Genomic DNA, 18,804 nt, shown 5'->3' with positions numbered 1-18,804 from the left:
TATAATTAGTTCCGTTATACGCGCGCTTCCACTATCGACTATACGTATATATACACACACACGCGTATATACAGAGGCGGTCGACGTGCCGGTCATCCTGTCGCGATAAAATAGTGTCGCGCCCGCATATTGTGGGACTTTTTTTCTCTTCAGTCCGCCGCTGACGCTCGGCTGCGATTGTGAAACAACTCCGTGTATAATATAGGTCTCGTTTTTTTAACGCTGACGTTGTGTTGTTGCGCGTGTGTGACGTACGTATTGTATATAGATATAGTACACGTTGCGACGAAACGTCGAATTATTAATCGTTCTGCGTGTATAACATTTGCATCTGTATCATTCATAGGAATTTCCATTATTCGTTTGATTTGGGAGTAGCTGATTATAAGTGTGACGCGCGCATGCGAAGGGTAGATATTAACTTCGTAATCATGTTCCTACGCTATTGCAGCTTCTATTTTTGATCCATATCCGAATGCCAATTGTACCATAACTAACGGATCCATATCACAGGATGTGTATAATATAGATTAGGCAAGTCAAGGTCAGCTCGACGGTACATCGCAGAATTACAACTGCGTGTATGTATAGTATATATAAAAATTGCAGCCTATTATGCGGTTATATGATTTTCCAAATATACATCGTCGCTAAGCCAGGTGACTCTATCTTCCCCCATTAGAACCAGACGCATCTCCACTCGCGGCGATATATTCATTTTAGAGAGTTTACACATAATCGATGAAATCAAATCACGGCCTTGTCAATTTCATATCGTGGACGCGCGCGAGATGAAATTTCCGCCAACGTCGATGTAGTTTCTCCGATTATAAACGCCGGCGGCTCTACCATATAAACGCGAAAATTGTAATACGTGTTTTTCTCTCCTTCGCTACTGCTCAAACCGAAGAGTATATATAGCGAGCGTGATTAATGAAGGCGCTTTGGAAGAGGACGTCGCGCTTTGCCAAGTTGTCCAATAAACAGAGGTGACAAAGGCTCGTTTATCATCTCGCACACTGGAGTAACACGCGTCTTTTTGTGTCAGCTCTTTATTTAGTTTTTCGTGCGATATCAAATTGTATAGTGTATCCGCTATCAAAATACAACTTCCCTTATCTAAAACTTTCGCAATGCGCTCGTTCCGCACATTTTCCCAGGTTAACGGGTCGCATCTATCGAGAGGATAGCTCATAAATCTATGCATTTAAATTTGCCGCGGCGACTTTGTGCACATTGAACGCGTAATAAAATACAATAAATTGATGATAAAACTTCCACCCACTGGCCATCCTTAGGCATACAACTCTCATATAAGTGAAAAGCTCTCAGTGACATCAACGCTATATATCAGGTGAACGCGTTATATCACTTTTTAAAAGTCCCGCGCGAAAAGAGGGATGAAAATTGTTTAATTAGTTCGCCGCGGAGGTGGGGCGGCTAATCTAGCCGAATGCGATATTTGCATCAAGAAAGAGGCGCTTAAGCCGTCGCAAGCTCTCGAGACCGGCTGCTGGAGCGCGCCGTAATAGATTGTAACTTCATAAAGTCTCACTTCGCTCCTAATAGCTTCCCGCATTACGGCGAGACGTACAAGTCATATCCTCTCCCGCGGCAATGTAACGATATCAGCGAGTCAAAGTTCCTCGGCCGCGTGCGATCATTTTAATTGTTTTAATTCTGCTCCGCACGGGCTCCTTCTGCGCGATCTCGTTTCGCGAAATTGAATGCGAGCAGTCTTTGTTTTTTTTTTTTTTTTAATTAACTCAGCTTAATATAATCGGAACAAAGTCAATAACCCGCCGAATAAGCTCTCGAAGCCAAAACATTCCCACGTGATCGCACCGCACCTTGAAGGCCGAGCGCGACGACAAAAACCTCTTGTCCTCTCTCTTTCTCTACACCCATCCATCCTCAGAAAAGTCCAGCCCGCAGGCGTAAGTATTGATTGCGCGGGTGTCCCTCTGCACTCCACAGCCCTATACGCACGCACACGAGCACACTCGCGAACGTATAGTATAGAAGAGCTCCTCCTCCGCCTGGTAGCGCCACGATCGTCTCCAAGAGCTGCGCAAGCTCGCGGCTCTGAATGAATGACGCGCTCGGGCGCGAGGCCAATCGTCTCCCCTCCGCGCATATCGCAGCCAGGCAGTCGCGCTGCTGACACTCTCTGGCCGACGTGTGTCCTTCTCTCCCTCTCGCGCCGTCCGTTCTAAACACACTCGCACGCACACAGACTGGAGCTTGCAAGCTCTCGGACGTCGGCTTGTAACACACGGTGTTTTCTCGTCGGGTGCGCAGAAAATAGTGCGGAAGGAAAAGGGGCTGCTATATGCCGTCGCAGCAGCAGCAGCAGCAGCAGCAGCAGCAGCAGAGCGATGACGAGGATCAGGTTTAAGGGGCTCAGGCTGAGCGGCCACCTCCTGCTCGCCCTCGCCGGCGGACTCCTCGGCCTCGCCACCGCCGAGCTCGAGCTATATCAAGGTAAGCGCACATGCATGGATGTTCGAATTCCACGTCCTTCCTCATCACGCTTAATTATTGCGCGTTCTTGTCGCGAATATCACCAGCCCAGCTCGTCTGGTCTGCATACGGGGCCGTGCGAGCGCTGATCGAGAGCCAAGGCTATATAGCTGTGTGTGCGTTTGATTATGCGACAGAGGCGTGTGATCTTGTTAGGGCTCGTACAGCTGTTGGAAAGGTCGATTACTGGCTGCCTGCTGCTGTATATAGCTATCCTCGCTCTCTCTCTTCCAAGTCGCTTTGCTTTCTTTCGCTTCGTCTTCGATCTTCGTCTTTCCGGGTGTGCGCGGAAGTTAGACGGGGCGGAAAGTTTCGCGCGGTAAGGTCCAATTGACCGCGCGATATACGAACAGTTGTTACAACGTGTGCCTGTGGTATAATGTATGAGCTGGAATCGAATCGATTTTAATAAGCTTCTCTCGCATACGCTTATTTTTTCTGCGATGAATATTGCTGATGTATGTATGTAACATGCCTGTGTGCGCTGGGAGGGTGATTAGCGCAGGTTTCGTATATGTGTATAAGAACAATATAGCGACTAACATACTTCAACGATTTCTATGATGGATTTGTGCTTCGTGCGTTCTAAGAGTCTTTTCCTGTTCCTTTTTCGCGCAACCTGTATACCCCAGACGCGTGTGTATCTGTGCTCGTGTATAACTGCGCGAACTGTCGGGGCGTATTTATTCTCGGACGTACATTAGAGTAACGAGTTTATCTGTCCCTTTTTATTTATTTTCCTTACATTCGTCCAGCCGATCACTGGGCGTCGCATCGATATCAAGATTCGCATATGGACGCTGCAAATCTATTAATGCAACAACCTCGATCTATGTTATATTTATTTGTCCGCGATACAGATTTTTTTTACGAATTATCGATACCTACGTATACAGAAGTGAAGCGGTAGAATCGTGTTTTGACGCGGTTTTCCTCTTCTCTCTGAGGTTTGCTTTTTTTATACATATATACATCGCAGGCCGCAGAGGACCGAACTTTAAAGTGTGTACTTATATGTGTGCGCGCTGCTCGTGACGTCAGCTGGCGGTGTAGCTTTATATATGCATATGTGTAGATGACTTACATCGTAATTATATTTGTTTACACGGTGGTACGCGCGAGGGGCTGAACGCTTTTGTTCGTGATCGATAGTTTGAAGGATCAGGATATAATATGGGGATGCGCGAATATATAGGTGTATATCCCGGCGATATACGTAGAGAGGGATTAGGGTAATAATGGCGGATTTGCATTTTCGACAGAATCCCTTCTTGTACAAAACGCAAATTTACAGAATTGTTGTGTCATCGCCAGCGGCAAGAGACTAGATTCTAGAAAAACGAATATACGTTTGTTTATGACGGACGATAAAAACATCGTGTGTGCCTGTAAAAAATATGCATTTTTTATTGACACAGCATTTCTCCACATTACACACAACGTAAAACGTTCGATGAGAAAATAAGTATTTCAGCAATCGCAATTCGACAAGAAACATTTTATCGACATCATACAAAAAACGTCCAACGAATATTAAGGTCAGCGCCAATCAAGCCAACTCAATATTTCGCCCGACGCGCTTGAATAATAAAAAAAAAAAGAGCGCGTCAAAGCAGCCATTGCACGAATTCGCAAAAATTACAAATCCATCACTCCCACGGCAATTACGCTCGTCATCGCGTGTAAAGCTCAAAATCAACAAACACACCCCGTCAACGTACGACTCCGCATTTTTTTCGCGCACGTGCGGACGCGATAAAGTCCGCCAAGTGTGTCATTTAGCCCGTGTGCCGAGTTCGCCGCGGAGTGTAATAAAAAGAGCGACGCGACATTGCCAATACGCTGCACGAGCGGTTTAAAGAAATTCATCGACAGAAAAAACGAGCGTTTGGGTAACCGGATATTTCGAGGACGGTGTCGTTGGAGTTTAACGATCCGCAGGAATTCTTTTTTTTTTCTTCTTCGACGCCGACGTATTCCGCTGAGCAAGCAAAAGCCGCGTCGTCGTATTTGCGTGAGGTTAACCTTTATTGAACTCTTCGCACGCTTTCTCCTGAGCTATTGTCGCGCGGGGATGAGGGATTCTCTATAGGGGTGGTATTTGCAGATGTTTTTTTCGGGAAATAACGTTAGATACTTGGGATGAATGCACAGGTGGAGTGTGTGGGAGGGATTCTTTTGTTAGCGCGGAGAGAAGACTTTTTTCTTTGCGGTTAAACGATAAAAGTCGTCGCGTTGAAATTGTTCTAGAGAATATAGGTTGTTTTATTTAATCATTCAAAGCTTGCACGAAAGATTCATTCGCTTTTTACCACGTATTTCGGATTTTTTATTCAGACCTTTGAAATATCTCGCGAGGAAAACGCATCATACTAAACGGTGCGAGATTGATCATTTTTAGATTTATTTTAAAGCGAGCTTTAAAGTAAATGATGAGCTTTGCAATGGAATACGTGAATTCAAGTCTAACGTTATAATTTCACGGGTTCCGTTCAAACCTATATACTCTATACAAAGATATATATATCGAATATATATATATATCGAATCGGTACGTGTAGCGGAGTGACGAATTCAGAATTCGCCGTCAAATTGAATAGCGGTCCACTCAAAGCATTATTACAATCAATGCACCCGCATCAAGTGTGAATTTAATTATCAAAACACAACACATTAACCTAGCACTGTATACTTGGAATTTATAATCAATGCGGTTATTGCAGCCGCATTGCATATTAATAAAGGATAAATTATATATATATATATATATATATATATATATATATATATATCCAATAACGCAACACATAAATCGACACAGTGCTGTACAATTACTTCAATCACGTTATAATTATAATTTGCCCTAAAATCACAAATTAATATGCGTGCAGGACACCTACGCTTCATTCATGCATACCAACGCACATATATATTTGACATTCAACTGCGTAAATATCCGCTCGTGACGATTTTTCAAATTCCCCAGAGAGAATGAAGCTCGCTCAAAGCGCGGGGATTTCGAACATCGCCACGAACACAAGCTTTGCAACGTCACTTACAACTAATTCCGAGAATTAAACGTATCTAAGCTTGTATATAGATTCGAGTGGCATTTAGTTAGAGAATTCTCTCACCGCATTTCACAAATTTCCATAACAATGTTGGTCCGAGAGAAGTTGGCAACAGATTAAAAGCTCTTCCTCTGTACACCCACCCATTGCGTTTTCCAAGCGTATAAAAACCTTTTTTTTTTTTGTTATTCTCCGCTCCGCTTGAATGTCTCATTCCGATGGGTTTAAACGAATGAGAAAATGCCTCGGCAATTCGATGCTCCTCTTTATATTCCAGCCTGTGGATGAAATTGTTTCTTGCGCAATGCCCATTACGCGCGTTCCCGTGCTTTTTTCCCTCGTAATTAATTATAGGACTTTCTGAAACTTGCTATAACCAGTTATGCTTGTCCGATGGGAAGACTTGGTAAATGGTGTGTAGCGCAGTTTCACGACTATTGATTATGCAATTTCTATCGCTTATACTTAAATTTGAAAAGTTTCCCGACTTTGTCGATTCATCTGGCCGTTACTTTTTTCTCCTCGTCCTCTTTGGAAACTTTACTGGCGTCAGAGACGCGGCGATCCTTCCATTTTTAAAGGGCAGCTTCGCCTTAAGACGAAGAATCGACCACTGCGTAATACGGATATATAAAATGCCGCACGTCTTGAGGGAGCAATAAACTATTTCGAAGTGCGGAACTCGCTCGAAAAAGCGTATATAGAACTGGGAAGGTATTCGAGTATGGCTACTATATGGCCTCGCTGAAACTGTGTATCTAAGTAGTTGATTTTCAACAACACAATATGCCTAGAGAGGCTCTCGAAGTATGCTACCTATATACTACAAAGATATTCTTCGGAAAATTCGATATCGTTGACATGCTCTGTAGCTTATAAGGTTGAGTGTAATGTTGTTTTATGCGCATCCGTCTTTCTTGTAGCCTGCTTCTTCGAGTATACTGTTTACATTATTTTCGTCCCTTTTTTCTCAAACTCTAAGGTGAATTCCACAAACTTGAAATTACTTTTGTTCATATACGGCGTTTCATCAAAACGAAACGCGTGCACGTTTTGATGTATTTTTCATTGCCTCTTCTTCATTGCGAGCTTGCGAGCTTGCTCGTGCCGCGTGCGTACATCAACGGCGTTTCGCGCGACAAAATTAAGCCATTACAGCGCATAATTCAATTGCAAAGCGATCTTCAAAGTATATATGATTCATATATCAATTCCTCCTGCACTTGCACAGATGTACAGCCAAAGTTCAGGCCGGAGGTGAAGCTGGAGCGGCTCGTCCGCTTCCTGGAGGCCAAGTCCCATGGCTCGGGCTTGCACCAGCAGCCCCGTCCGCTGTCTGCCCATCACCACCAGCCGCTACCCCCGCCCCACGAGCCTCTGCCCCAGCAGATGGCCCTGCAGCAGCAGGAGGAGCTCGAGGAGCTGGAACAGCTGGAGCTTCACCGAAAGCAGCAGGCCGCGCTTCATCGGAAGCAGCAGCAGCTGTACCGCAAGCATCAGGAACACCTGTTGGATCTGGCCAGGCAGAAACAGAGGGGAATACTCAGGGACGATCTGCCGGAGAGGCCGAACATAATCGACGTGCTCCAGCGGCAGGCTGCGGATCCCTTGGAGTACGTCAGGGAACTCGAGAGGCAGAGACTCTTGCCTTATCTCGAGTACGAACCGCCGAGGATTAAACAGTATTCCGTGGAGGACGAAGCCAGGGTAAGCCGATTTCGTTTAATTAATAAGCTGCCATGAGATAGTCGCGGTTTTCAGTTATACATGTAACGGTTCGTAAGGTCACCTCGCTAAAATTGCGAAATTCTATAAGTATAGAGCTGTGCTAGAAATATGCATATCGCGTCGGTTCGTTTTAGCGCTGTCCAATAAATATCGGAATCACCTGTTCGCACAGAGTACGAGGATTTAATATTCCACAACGTCTCACCGGCGCACTAGCTATACCAATTTCGAGGCGTCGAATATTGATTTTCGGAGCTATTTGCGTTGCACAGCCTTTGGGCACTATACATACGTGCACATCCATTCCATCTCAGCCTTGTATAGGAAAAAAAAATAATAGCGACGGATAACTCGCGAGAGGTCGAGATGCTAATCTGAAAGGCGAGGATGGCGCTTTGCCAAAACACAGCTCCCTTTTTTACCAGGCAATTATAAAGTCACCTGTTATAGCTCTGTCGCTATTAGTTTTACAAAAATCTCCATTATACACTGTATATACGCGCGCGTTACACAATGCTTTAAGAACGTCGTTGACGCAAGTCGAATCTCGCGCGATCAATAAAATCTAGCTATCCGCACTCGACTCAACCCACGCCTATACATAGGTATAGATTTATCCTTTCGCACCGCCGGCCACCTTATCGTTCTCCAGCCGCTCTGGCTCTTGTCGGAGTTATAGCAACGAGCGGTGCGGGAGATAGAGCGATCGCTGGCAGTCGGCCCGTCTGTTACTACTGCGCTCGAAAAGCGCGATCTAGAGACATCGGCTGCGTCGCGTATTGATTATTGCTGCTGACGACAGATTCGTTTCTTTGATTCTTCTTTTTTGCTCGAACGTTCAAAAAAGTTATAAAAGCTCACGGTTGCGCCAAACTTGCGAAAGCTCCGATCGTAATCTCATTTCGTCGATGTATAAGAAACTTTTGATGCGGAGCTTTCGACTCTCCGTATGTGATACAAGAGGGCGAATCTAATAAAAACGCTTCGAGCTCGAAAGGATGCGACAACAGTCATGCAGCGCGCTATGAAAAAAGTATTCTCGAAATTTTCTTCCAGGCGCGTCTTCTTCCCCAGCTAAACAAAGACCCTCTGCTCGACTACCCGGAGACGCAGTTCATGGATCTGGACCAAAGGGCTCGTCAGCTTCAAGAAAATGCTCGACGCATGATTCAGGGAGCACATCGACGAAGGCCGGCGTTCACCTTCAGGTTCAACCAGCCAGAACCACAGCGCGAGAGTGAACCGGAGCCGTTCGCTTTCAAACCTAATGACCCGAGATTTTACGAAGAGGACACCGGGGACACAGGTGATTCATTATCGCGTTTTATTTCCTCCGAACTCTATACAATTACAGAGCTCTGAGTAGAAAATCGAGTATTTTTACGAAATTTTCTGTGCACCGATGTATAAGTTCAATATTATAGTGACGACGCTATAGTGACGTAGGCGGTATTGATCAGGGCTATAGAGGTAAACAATAGGCGTTGAGATCCGATGGCTGGTGTAGATTTGACTAATGATCAGTTGGGGATCGTTCATTAGAGAAATGTCACTTCGACTTAGTTAAATAAGAACACACGGCCGTTGTGTAATACCAAACGACGCCTTCGGTTGATTCGCGTTAAAAGCTCGTTACATGAAATACAATTTTTAAACACTTCCACTGAAAGTCCAGCTAGCTAAACCTACAGCCAAAGAAAAAAACCGCTGCCAATTCATTGGCACGTAGCTTCCTCCAACAAAATTTATTGTTCCAATAAATAAAATATTGTTTTAACATGTTGCATAGGGACAATTCATAGGGAGGGACTTTAACGACGTGCAACGACACCCCTATAAGAGGAAGAAAAAGTTTTGAGAAAAATCAGTTTTTACATTTTAGCTCTTTACTTGAGAACCGCTCGACGAAATCGTTTAAAATTTTAGCAGCAAATAGCTTTTTTTATGGTGAATCAGCAAATAAAAATTGAAACCTTGATATCTTAAGAACCATAGGGGTTTGGAAACTGCACAATGAACTTAGCCACGACACATAAAATATCTACTTTTTCCCAAAATCTCAAGTGCAATAAAGCCTTTTTACTTCCGTAATCGAGGCACAAATAAAACTCATTTTTTCCAGTTTTCGATTTTTTACTGAAAAAATATATAGATTGACACGTGATCCATCGACATGATTTTTCTCGTGAGGTTATGATGTTTAGTTTCAGAGATATGAATTTAAAAAAAAACACCTTTTTCATTTTATCTGCCGAACAAAGCGGTCGATCCCGAGGACCAAACGGGGAAAAGTAGGTAATTTTATTCTCTTTCAAATGCATATTAGTTGAATTGTTTGTAACGATGGGATGATTGAAAAAAACGCAAAATAGTGTTTTTCAAAAATCAAAAATTGGCCATAAAAAAATAGTTAGAAAAATAAAAAATAAATGTTTTTCCCGAATTCAGAATCCAAAAATATACATGCATGTCAAATTTTAATGATATTGACGGAATAATTCCAGAAATATTACGGTATACATACACACACACACACACACATCCATACGGACATTTTCTAAAAACACGTAATTTGAGCTTCTAACACACGAAAAAGTATTTTCTAGAAGTTTTGACGAAACTCAAAATTTTACTATTACAAAGCTTCCTCTAGGAGGAAGCAAAATACACGTTTATTTGATTTTTATGAAAATCAATTGTAAAGGAAAATTACTCATATACTCTAGCTATATTTCTCAACCTTCATTCTCGGTAGTCATTAGTGCGTATTACAAAGCTACACCCACATCTCCTCTAATCCCCAGGCCACTGTAACCCGAAGGAATTCACGTTTCCCCTTTGCAGAACCGGCAGAAGAGACGCATCGATCGCACGCCGTGGATCACCATCACGACCTGGTAGATGAGCTTCCCATGCACGACGGCCATGTCGTCGAGGACAACAGACACGTGCCGATGCACTTCGAGCCGAGCTCACCGAAGCCCCGACCGGTCAAACCGACGCCCAAAAGGCCGCGAGAGGAACATCGCGATCACGAGCTGGTCATGCCCCGAACCGGCGTCGTCGACATGAGCATGATGCCCGAACCCCACAGACGCGCTCAGCAGGACCCGCTCGTCGTCTCGCTGGATAACAAGGTCAACAACGACATTTACTTCATAGGTGAGTTTTCGTTTGATATTTTTTTCCCGATTAAAAAGGGCTGATTCGCGTGCGTGGCAAAATAATACGTGTGCTGTGGTGCAGCGTGTGGAGGTTTGGTTACATGATTCGAAACTGGGATGATAGAGTAACGTGATAAGCTTGACGCATGTTACGTCGTCCGTGACCTTGGTTCTTTGATGCGGTGGATACGCGAATTCTCCGAATGATCGTACAAAGTGTTGCCAGATGTTGGTTGAAAATTTCATATAAAACTCGGTCATTTATAAAAGTTGTGTCAAGGCAGACATATGTACGTGTCGAGTATACAGTCGGACATGCAGCATCGCCATGAGGGTCGTCTGTTAATTAATTCACGCGGCGGATAAGACAACGAACAACGCAGCTCCTATTATAATTGATAAGAAGCGTTGAAAGTTTCATTCATAACTTTTCCTCAAACACTCTGCAAGCACTCTGCAACATGCATCGAATTCATAAATAATATATTTATCGCAAACTATTGCACCCCTGTTATGGAATATAAAGAAAGAACTATATATCCGAGTAAGTTTAGGCGTATCTTGGGGAGGAAAGCTCAATCCAGAGCATCCTGTCCTGTTTTATTTATACATTGGGATTAAACTTTCAGCCATTGTTGCCGGCTGCAGCGCCGCGGCGATGTTCGCTCTGGTTCTGATAAGCTTGACCTGGTGCAGGTAACTATACAGACTGATTATACCGTTTTTTTTTCTTTTTCGTTGCGGCAAATGTATTATCGATTATATTTTACCACACGATGCAGTGCAATTGGTACGCTTTCAAAGCTCGTCGCTTCCATACGCGACTTGTACTACTTATACGTCATTACGCATGCGTTACTCTCGCGAATTTCTGAAATCCTACTGAATCGCTAAAAAACGACATACAGTAAGACTTGTATATCTCCAGTATGCACGAGCCAGTTGAGTTTTTCTTTTGCGTGCATAAAATCCCTTAAAATATTTCATTAAAATAAGGTTGCAAAGAGTGTCGAAGGCAGCAGCTGACGTCGAGTATCCGGCTTACGGTGTGACGGGCCCGAACAAGGACATGTCGCCGTCGGGTGACCAGAGGCTCGCTCAGTCCGCTCAGATGTACCACTTCCAGCATCAGAAGCAGCAGATCATCGCTATGGAGAAGTGAGTTAAAGAAGAAAATAATTGTACCAACATATATATTTTTGATCGGCTACGATTCGTTTCAGAGCTTCGGCTACGCGAGATCCTGGATCCGTTTCCGAGGCGGAGAGCGACGAGGAGAACGAGGAGGGAGACTACACCGTGTACGAGTGTCCTGGACTTGCACCGGTGAGTGATCGTGTGTGTATATATTTTTTCATACTGCTGGAACTTTCGCAAATTTTATAAGACAGCTTCTTGCAATAATCGCCAGCTCCGTGGGCGAAACTCCCACTTCGGGCAGAAAACGCACGACATCTCAGTAGAAACAGTCGGGGTTCGCCAGACAAGCATTTGCCTCTGCATACATTTACGCATTCGCGCAACTACTATCTGACGGAACTTCGCGGGAAGAACTTGGATCGGCATTGAAGTTTGATTCCAAGGGATTACACGTGGCGTGTGTATACCTTGACGCTTTAATTTGAATGACAATTCGAGTATAGTTTCCACGAACGGCTCGATTGCGTGGGTGTATGCAACTGCGAGGACTTTAACGCGCGCGTTATTGCGATGACAATGAAATTTATCGCTCGGCTTATTGGCTATCACTGAGATACACACACGCACGCATCAGTGTAATTTATAAAAATTAAAATTATGTCGATGAAATCGCGTTTCGCAGACTGGCGAGATGGAGGTGAAGAACCCGCTGTTCCACGATGATCCAACCCCGGCCACTCCGGCAAAATCCAGCAAGAGGAACGACGACGACGTCTAGCTCCTTCATCACCGGACGCCTGAATTGACGTCGATGGAATGAACAACAATGTCACAAAGCGAGCTGCACGATCTGAATCGCATCTCTCCCCATAATACGGTGTTTTTAGCTCGGAAACACTATAACGCATACTCTAACACACGACACACATGCATACACTTTCAATGTATCATATCGAAAAAGGAGACAAAAAATTAGGAACTAAAGCACGATGTATTTTAATCTTAATCGTACGTATCTATAAGAGAGGCATATTATATCGACAGAGTTTTACTATTTATATGAAGGACCGCGGATGATGCTTATACTACGCAAACAAAGGCTTGTACGGTATATAACAATCCTTGATATTAGTTTGTCGTTGCGCGTATACTGAGATGAATTACACACGTACACTATAATTATTGTATACAAGCGCATCAGACATATAGTATAACCACAAAACACTTATACATGCATGTGATACACACGCGAGTTTCTATTGTCAGAAGATGCTCGCACACGTACGAGAAGACGAGAAGGAACAAAGATTTTTATCGCAAATCTATATAGCAGGATTTTTATTTTCGCGGCATCAGTATGTGCGTACACCTACATATTATGCCTGTATACTATCTATATATCGTGTACTTACATATTATATCATGATGACGATTATGCACGGTTTACGATTTTAAGAGAAAAATTATTACACAAACGACACACAAACACACTCGCATGTACCTCTATATCCGACATCGTAAACGATGTGACTTATTCGATGGCGTGTCTACCTAACCGGTAGGTATAGTCTCTTAATATATTCGTTAGAATTTTAGCGATATACCTGGTGCGCGGCTTTTCCGCGAAGAATCGGTCCTCTTTCGCATTTGCTATATATACATTGATGCACCTCTCGAAACTTCACTGATAATAAGTGATGATCCAGCCTACCACATGTATAACTGCAGCTTTTGTCTCTAATATTATCTTAAGAATTCCAACACCAATCGTAGATATATCGACCCGCACCGCGAGACGGAGAGCCGCAAGAGAATGTAAATACCTGTACGAGATTTTGTAGAAAAAAAAATCAACCATTTTATAAAGGAGAACACTGTATCCCGCCCCAAATGGAAAGCCGCTGATGCGCATCAGATGTTTGCATTGTTTTCACGAGCTCCGGCGATTGTAAGTGTATTATATAATGTAAAAGCACCTCTCTGTACATTCTTACCGCGCGAAAATACGCTCACCAGGGTGACAAATTAATCGCAGTCAATACGAGTATATAGTATTATACGAATATATAGTAAAATGCAAAATCTATGCGAGGCACGACGAAAGAGACCCGTAATATATATACACGCACGCATGAAAGTAAAAAGGCTTCTCGATAAACCTACTGCAACGGGGAACATGTATCAAATATATATATATATATATATATATATATATTGCTGTTGCTATACTGAAATGGATACTTATTCCGTTATCATATCTATATCTTGTCCGCTTGTTTTCCATACATGATTTTTTTACGCAACAAAAGTATGACGGTCCATATATTACGAAAGTGCCAAAAAGAACGTATGTTATCAGGATAAATCATATCTGCTTTTTCCTAACTGACGGCAAATTTTAGTATTGATTCAGTATCTATATATAATTGACTATAAGTTGCGTCCGTTGTCTTTTTTTTTTATAATGTTGTTTGTATAATTTTCGCTATGTAAGACAAGAACATTCCTATATATCAACGCTTTCCAAAATTTTACTGATAGATGTAAAAAAAAAATCTTTTATTCAGTCAGATTTCGAGAGCGTCTCGAGATGGAAAACGTCCGTTACGCGAAACGTTCCTTTTGAAGTCAATTTTTTTCCGAGAAAAAAAAAACACAATTCAAACTCCTATACAAACTCACACAGGCGAATTATTTGGCATATATATAGAAAGTGCTTTATTGCTATATCATTTATATACGCTAATTTACCGTATTGAGGGTATAAGTTCAGAAAGATGTTGTATATGTCTCCATATATATATATATTATATATTATATACGAAGAGAAATATTTTATGCTTTTTTAACAGCATTCTATAAACGCGAACCTTTGCATGAGGACAATTTATTGCGTTAACGATGAGGAGTCGGTGTTACCTATGACAAAAATAAAAATCAAAGAGAGGAGCGCTGGACGCTCAGTATGCGCATAAAAAAACGTGAAATTATTAAGCGAGAGGAGTTGGAAAGATATATATATATATATATATATATATATATATATATCTTTTAAAGCTATATTGCCTAAACTATGTAAAAGGAGACGGTGAAGGTCTATAATATCGTAGCTGAGAATTGAAATTTGGTGATCTAAAGATGGGGAGAGAGTATTTTTTTATGTTGAAGTTTTGGTGAAATTGTACGATTTAACGGGTTCGTTGAAAAGAGAGTTTAATTTTTGTTTAAATTATAGCACTGAGTACTTATATTGTAGTTCCTATATCAAGAAGATTTGACGTATTTTTATTATTCCGCGTTATAATTTAGTTCTAATAAACGACGTGTATAATATGTATTGTGTATGTGTGCCATTCGTAGTTTTGAATTTGGTGAAGCGAAGGCGTTCGAAATTTCTGATAACACCCTTTGAAGGAAGAGAAAAATCTATCGACGTGTGAGTGAAAATACGAACCTATATCCGTAGTATTAAGTAAACAACAAAGAAAGAATAAACATCAAACTTAATTGTAAAGAATATTAGTACGCGAAAAATCTTGCATATGAATTCATGAAATTTTCCTTCATCGAGGCATCTTGTTAGATATTTAACAGAAAATAATGTGACAATTATATAGAATGAAGAAGAAAAAAATGAAAATAACAAAAAAAAGGGAGTATATGAAAGAGATAGGAAACCTATGAAAAGTTTTGGTTCAATACAACGCATCGACTGAACAATTTAACTGCAGAGATTTTCAATTTTTCAACACAGAATGAAAGCGAAACGTATATTTAAAAAAAATTATCAAGATAAATTTTACAGTGTAATTTGCGGACCATGTTTTTTACACAAACTTATATTGTATACACGCACTTATTCATTTAGGTGATTGGAACGAAAAATGTGTAAAACTTTAATAAACCGAATCAACTTTGGTCGGGATACAACTGATTTTAAATATATGAGCATGGTAAATCGATAATTCATCAGAAGTCAAAATTACCTATGTATAACTTTAATCTTTCAGGACAGGCGGTTGGCGGTTAAAAAAAGAGAAAAAAATCGAAAATTGTTAACCAACGCACTCTGTATATCTTTACACATTGCAACGATAGAGAATATTTTACGAATGATGATCTATATATAAATATGTATATGTATATGTAATGTCCTAAAAAAATAAAGAGACAACTGAATTATTGCTGGTAAATAGAAAATAAAGATTTTCATCCTGTTGGGAAACAAAAGTCTTGATTATTATTTATTTGAGTACAAAATTCATCTGCAATTTTGTTTTTGAATTGGTGTACCAAACCATATTTGTAAAATAAACTGGCTTGAATTTTCTACAGTTCGCTGTTCAATGCGAAGCACGATTTATAGCTTCAAGTTTAATTAACGACATGTAAATTAATGTACAAATAATTTAAAAAAAAAACAATGCTTAATAAAAACAAAAAACACCGTCGACCTATACTCGTATTAATAAACTTTTTGTTTTCCTTTTCACGCTACAAGAAAAGAAACTAGTGCAAGGTCAACTAATGCATGAGTTGTTGTCCAAACAGCCAGTAAAAGTATTTTACAAACATAAAAACAAAAATTTTATTGTCACCTATCGCCGAGAAAAAGTATATAAGAGAATTTAAAGTGTTCAACATAATTTCAACATCACAATCATAAAATATTCAATTGTAAGTATTAATTTCATTATTTACTCATCAAGAAACACGAAGAAAATTGAAGTTTTGTTGAGAACTCGAGTTACTTTTCAAAAGCTACTCGATTACACAGTATTTACATCAACAGCATCCACAATTCATCAAAACAAATGTACGGAGCATTATCCCATCTCTCGCCTTTTTCTTTGATTTTAGTAAACTGCACACCTGGATTTTCTCTAATGCGATTATTTAAATGCATTTGATCTAAATTATGGTGGCATGTAAATGAATATTTTTCAACTTGAGAACGTACACCGGCAGCGATTGCAAGTAGGTAGTAGTTATTTTTTACTCGATCGTTTTGAAGTAGAGACGTGATTTGTCAACTATGGCTCGGCCATTGATCAGAAGCTGAGGACCTGTATAATATCGCCAAAGCAAGCTACTTCCACGCTTCAGCTGTCTGGTATTGGATAGGTGTCTCCAACAATCCATCCAGTCTATATAGATTGGCATCATAGGCGGCTCACCGGCAGTCAAACTGCAGAAGAAGAAATGTATTTTAAACAATAAGGTTGTCTATGAAAGATCTAAAAACAACTCAGGTTTACGTTATTGATGCTTACCCGCAGTTGTTTACGGCCATACATTGAGAAACAACCAAGAAAGGATAGGTGACTGTTGACGCTAGGAACTGTAATAAAAAAATTAGATTTAAATTCTTTCCCGAATATACGTAACTTTGTAACAACAATATTTGGAAATTGTACTTACTGTCATAGTAGCTGAAGTGAAAGTCCTTAATTCTCTATCTTGAATAAAGTATTTGTTAATCACATAAGTTGAAGTACTAACTATTGCTAATGTCGTAGCATTAGCTATGAGTCTTGGAACAATTCCAGCAAAGAAACCCGAAACTCCATTTTCTCTATAAATCTCTGCAATGGAACCTACCAGTGTACTGGAAAGCAAGAAATATTTGTATTTCTATCAATTAACAGAAAATCAACATTATTCGAAACTGCTTACACATATTTTGTTTCTCCTCCGACAAACTGTGCCATCATTCTTACAGATATAACATCAAATGGATGACTAAGAATAATCCCTACTGTTCTTGCTATCAGAACCTTGAAGAATTCCTGCACATATCTCTTATCTCTGAAAATATAATTAAAGAATTTAGCATTGTAACATGAATCGCTTCTTATGTTGATTACCTTTCACTATCCTCTAAATCATCAATTGGTACACTGCTATCCGGTTCATCCTCAAACTCAATTGACTTGACGCTTTTGTCAAAAGCAACAGCACAAATTGTATGTGCACATAGCTTTGGTACGAGGCCACGGTAACATCCAGAGAGGCCGTCTACATTTTTTATATATCTAACTGTAATGAAAAAAAAAGAATCAGCTTTTTCTTTGGATGAGGTAATAATTGCAATATATCCGTTTACATTTATACTTATGAAAGGAACTGCTCAGCTTTTATTTTAAATACACAGGCTGATTATTGATTTAAAAGTATAAGATATAGGTACCAAAAAAATAACTTAATATTGAATGAATTACAATAGTCACTTTTGTCAAAATGCTAATGGAAAAATTAAAGAACATGAAGCATTAAGATAATACAGATAACATTGACAAATGATAAGCCGACAACGGCATAAACAAACAAAAGCGGAAATCGGACGACGAGCCCCTAGAATCTAGACGCAGGCATGTAAAAAAGCAAGACGAAAAAGAAAGATCTCAGCTGCTCACCATACTGAAAAATGTTCGGCAGGCCCAGTGCCGGTTTTCCGAACAAGGTGGTCGTGGGCCTGGGCTCGATGGGCTCGTATCCGATCTAAAATACATATGAATCGTCATTTCTTTACATACATTTCAATGAAATATATAGCGACACATACCTAACCTCTCTCTCCCTCTCTTTCTCTCATGGTTTTATGACAAAAAAAAAGATAAATAAGCATCATTAACGAAGGAGAAAGAGAGACAGAGCTACAGGTGATATGTATTTTCTGGCGACTCGGAGATGGCTAACCTGAATTAAAACTTTCGCGTAGTCGAAGGGATGAGTAACGACGTTCATCAACGTTCGACACGCAATTTTTGACCACAACGGCTCATCTTTTTCCATTATAATCTTGATCGTCGTGTAGCCCGGAGCAAGTAGATCTTCGCTCTGACACCGCATGCGACGGCACCCGATTACGCGAGGAGTATAGTTCACTAGTTCGCCCCGACACACGTACCGCTCTATACTCGCAATGAGCAGCTTCTGCACTTCTGGCTTCTGGTTAAGTATATATAGATATTCTCGATCTCGATACGTTCATTCGAGGTATTACGCGAGCAGAGAGCCCTAGTACGCTTCATATGTTAATAAACGATACTTATTTTAGTTCTGATACTGACCACCCTATTTAATTTTTACATGTATTTTGTGGCGCCACCCATCGCGTAATACATCGAATCCTAAAAGGATTTAAATTTTCATCGCATCAATTAAAATTTATGCCC

At 40.9% G+C, this 18,804-nt stretch overlaps 2 protein-coding genes across 9 annotated transcripts; one reads left to right on the top strand and one right to left on the bottom strand.

Annotated features, from left to right (window-relative positions):
• The first annotated feature begins 299 nt into the window (after nt 1-299).
• On the top strand, nt 300-15,856 carry LOC100678404. Of its 8 annotated transcripts, none has more exons than XM_031929815.2 (9): nt 300-2,484; nt 6,826-7,301; nt 8,379-8,628; nt 9,584-9,613; nt 10,167-10,484; nt 11,116-11,182; nt 11,492-11,644; nt 11,710-11,824; nt 12,309-15,856. In XM_031929815.2, the coding sequence occupies exons 1-9, from the start codon at nt 2,379-2,381 to the stop codon at nt 12,402-12,404; spliced, it is 1,611 nt and encodes a 536-aa protein (XP_031785675.1). In that variant the 5' UTR covers nt 300-2,378; the 3' UTR covers nt 12,405-15,856. The 8 variants fall into 8 exon arrangements, with proteins under 8 accessions (XP_031785675.1, XP_031785679.1, XP_031785671.1 ...); XM_031929819.2 differs by having other exon boundaries at nt 11,483-11,644; nt 11,710-11,812; XM_031929811.2 differs by having other exon boundaries at nt 11,483-11,644.
• Nucleotides 15,609-18,643, bottom strand: LOC100117246 (mitochondrial carrier homolog 2). The gene is made up of 7 exons (XM_001601495.6): nt 18,326-18,643; nt 18,043-18,127; nt 17,494-17,665; nt 17,303-17,434; nt 17,048-17,234; nt 16,900-16,967; nt 15,609-16,814 (listed from the first exon to the last, which is right to left on the bottom strand). Exons 1-7 carry the CDS (start codon nt 18,476-18,478, stop codon nt 16,622-16,624), a joined length of 990 nt encoding a protein of 329 aa, XP_001601545.1. The 5' UTR covers nt 18,479-18,643; the 3' UTR covers nt 15,609-16,621.
• Between the last annotated feature and the right edge of the window lie 161 nt (nt 18,644-18,804).

Source organism: Nasonia vitripennis, chromosome 1, assembly GCF_009193385.2.
Source record: "Nasonia vitripennis strain AsymCx chromosome 1, Nvit_psr_1.1, whole genome shotgun sequence".
In the NCBI taxonomy this organism is placed as follows: Eukaryota; Metazoa; Arthropoda; class Insecta; order Hymenoptera; family Pteromalidae; genus Nasonia; species Nasonia vitripennis.
The sequence above is the reverse complement of the archived record's forward strand: the minus strand, read 5'-3'. Positions and strand labels throughout refer to the sequence as shown.

What these genes read in the sequence shown, in the direction of transcription:
- LOC100678404 (XM_031929811.2), top strand. Translation starts at nt 2,379, where the DNA reads ATGACGAGGATCAGGTTTAAGGGGCTCAGGCTGAGCGGCCACCTCCTG. An exon ending in CGAGGACCAAACGGGGAAAA is followed by an intron (nt 9,614 to 10,166) that starts GTAGGTAATTTT and finishes TCCCCTTTGCAG; the next exon opens with AACCGGCAGAAGAGACGCAT. An exon ending in CAACGACATTTACTTCATAG is followed by an intron (nt 10,485 to 11,115) that starts GTGAGTTTTCGT and finishes TTAAACTTTCAG; the next exon opens with CCATTGTTGCCGGCTGCAGC.
- LOC100117246 (XM_001601495.6), bottom strand. Translation starts at nt 18,478, where the DNA reads ATGCGGTGTCAGAGCGAAGATCTACTTGCTCCGGGCTACACGACGATC. An exon ending in ACGCGAAAGTTTTAATTCAG is followed by an intron (nt 18,128 to 18,325) that starts GTTAGCCATCTC and finishes TATGTATTTTAG; the next exon opens with ATCGGATACGAGCCCATCGA. An exon ending in GATTTAGAGGATAGTGAAAG is followed by an intron (nt 17,435 to 17,493) that starts GTAATCAACATA and finishes TTATATTTTCAG; the next exon opens with AGATAAGAGATATGTGCAGG.